We start from the raw sequence: 2500 nt of genomic DNA on the forward strand, positions 1-2500 counted from the left end.
GTTGTTGTGTGTGTAGTGTGTGTGTGTCGTGTTGTCGTGAGTGGTGGGTAGTGGTGTGTGTAGTGTTCTGTGTGGTTTTTAGGATTTTGCTTATGCCTTTGGCCTTCTGCCTGACAATGTCCTCCTGATCGCTCTGAACGCTCTAGGAGAGAGATGTGTGTGTGTGGTGTTGTGTGTGTGTGTGTAGTGTGTGTGTGTGTTGTGTGTGTGTTGTGTGTGTCGTGTGTGTGTGTGTGTGTGTGTAGTGGTTGGTGTTTTTGTGTGTGTGATGTGTGTGGCCTGTGGTAGGGGGCTATTTAAGGGCCGATCCCCGATTCAAGCATACACCCACTTGGAGAGTCACACCACACACACACCAACCACACACACACACACACCACACACACAAAGACACAGGGGGACACAGACAAGTCAGGGACACAGGAGGACACAGTCACACACACACTAACACACTACACACACTCACACAAACACACCACAACACAAACCACACCACCACAAACCACACACAGAAGAGGGGAGAGGACTCACTGGTGAACATTTTACTCTCGGAATACTACTAATAGTCTTTCCAGGTCAGATGGAAATGTTTACCTTCCAGTTTTCAAGTTTACTTTGTTAGCCAGACCTTCAGATTATACTGACAGAACAATTGAGCTTTTTTTAAAATATATACATGTTGGAAGGAAATCTATTAATGATGATGAAAGTTATTTGGTTTTACAGCTAATTACCGTAATATTGAAGCCTAGATCCACCAGTGTAAATTCAGAGGTATGGTTTACTAGTTAGCGAGGGGGACTAGAGACAAACTAGACAACAAAGAGCTTTTATTAGGCCCCCCAAACACCACGACCATCCACTACACAAGCTCCCCCACTCTCTCCCACTTCTCAATGCTGTCGAACCCTACTACTCTGGACTAAAGTGGTTATTCAAACACAAATTTTCTAAAACAATAAATATTTACATTATGAAACATTTGAATTTAGGGCCTGGACCCCTGCTTTGGCTGGTGGGCGGGGGGGTTCTTTGGGGGTGGGGGTTGGTTTGGGGGTGCTGGGAGTGGGGGGGTTTTGGTTTTTTTTTCTTTCTTGGTTTTTTCTTTCTTGGGGAAAAAAAATGTGCGCGCATTCACGAATTTTTCTTGATGTGAAATTTAATTATCACGGTTTCCCTTGCTCATTTTTTTTTTTTTTTTTTTTCATAAAGCAGCGAATTTTTTTGATATGTTACAAATGTTCAATTGTTTTCTGCTGGAAAAAGGCTGTGTTGAACTGGAAAATGGGAATGTAATTAAGAGATAAAATCCTGAATTTTAATTAATATCCATTTCTGTTTTAATCACTTTTTTTGGAATAAAAACAAAAAAAAACCCTTATCAAAAATAAGTGAACCTTGTGTAGGTGAAAACCGTTATCACGTTTTTTTAAAGGTATACCGCCCAAAAGCCAGGGTTTCGAGAAATTACAAATTTGACCCTTAGGGAAGCCCCTGGTTAAAAAAAAAAAAAAAAAAAAAAAAAAAAAAAAAAAAGCTTTACCCTTTCACGCAGGTGTGTAAATGTTCTGGAATATACTATACGCCAATTTCTTTTAAGTCTATCGATTTGCTCTGTCCATCGCTCCTCCAACATCCCTGACACAGCAGGGTAGGAGCTAGCTTATAGCTCGTAGTTATAGAGGGAGATAGATAATGCCCCACCCAAACACGCACGCCTGCGCGCGCACACCTCAACAAACCACACACTACACACACACACACACACCACCCACACAACACTACACACAAGCCAAGAATTTCAGGGGTTAACTTTGCTGGTGCACAATCTTCTTGGAGGGGCATCGGGGTAAACAACCAGGGGGGTACAAACAACCAGAAATCATGTTGGCAGTGCAACACATCATCCACAAAAAGAGGGTACGAATGGCGCACCATGGGCATGTCGGGTCCAAAAAAACTACATTTGGTGGGTAGTACCTCAAAGAGTAAATAAAAAACGTTTTCATTCACTTTACACAGGCAGGGGCAGGCTACTAGCTAAGTGAGCACACAGTACGCGCGGGACAGTAAATCCAAAACACCCACTAATTAACAAAAAACCATCCTTACTGGCTGTGTTTTGTTGCCAAAATCCACTGTATGTGTAATGAATAGTTTTCAATAGTACTTGAAACAGTTTAGGTAACGTACTCCTGTCATCCTATAATAACGCTTAGTTTGCAGGTAAAGCTTATCGGTCTGGAATGGTGATGAAATGTGAAAAAAAAAAAAAGGAAAACAAATAAGAAATACACACTATTTTGTAAAACTGTCCGATCAATCTTCATGCACCAAACCCACCCCTAAACCACCCAACTCTTCCTTCATTTCATGATGATGGTACCACAAGCACTCACCCATGTCGTTTAGGCATGAGGCATGATTATCTGTTATTCGAAATACCATCTAGGAACATTGAGAGAACATTTGCCATAAACTATCTTCTTAAAGACAAGTT

General features: G+C 41.4%; 1 protein-coding gene across 1 annotated transcript in view; it reads left to right on the forward strand.

Moving 5' to 3' along the window:
- The window catches only part of LOC134442927 (transcription initiation factor TFIID subunit 4-like), a 110087-nt gene that overhangs the window by 25730 nt on the left and 81857 nt on the right, over nucleotides 1–2500 (forward strand). Inside the window, exon 7 of the mRNA XM_063192888.1 lies at nucleotides 872–898. Within this exon, the coding sequence (XP_063048958.1) occupies nucleotides 872–898 (27 nt within the window). The remainder of the gene's footprint in view (nucleotides 1–871; nucleotides 899–2500) is intronic.

Source organism: Engraulis encrasicolus, unplaced genomic scaffold, assembly GCF_034702125.1.
Source record: "Engraulis encrasicolus isolate BLACKSEA-1 unplaced genomic scaffold, IST_EnEncr_1.0 scaffold_26_np1212, whole genome shotgun sequence".
Classification (NCBI taxonomy): Eukaryota; Metazoa; Chordata; class Actinopteri; order Clupeiformes; family Engraulidae; genus Engraulis; species Engraulis encrasicolus.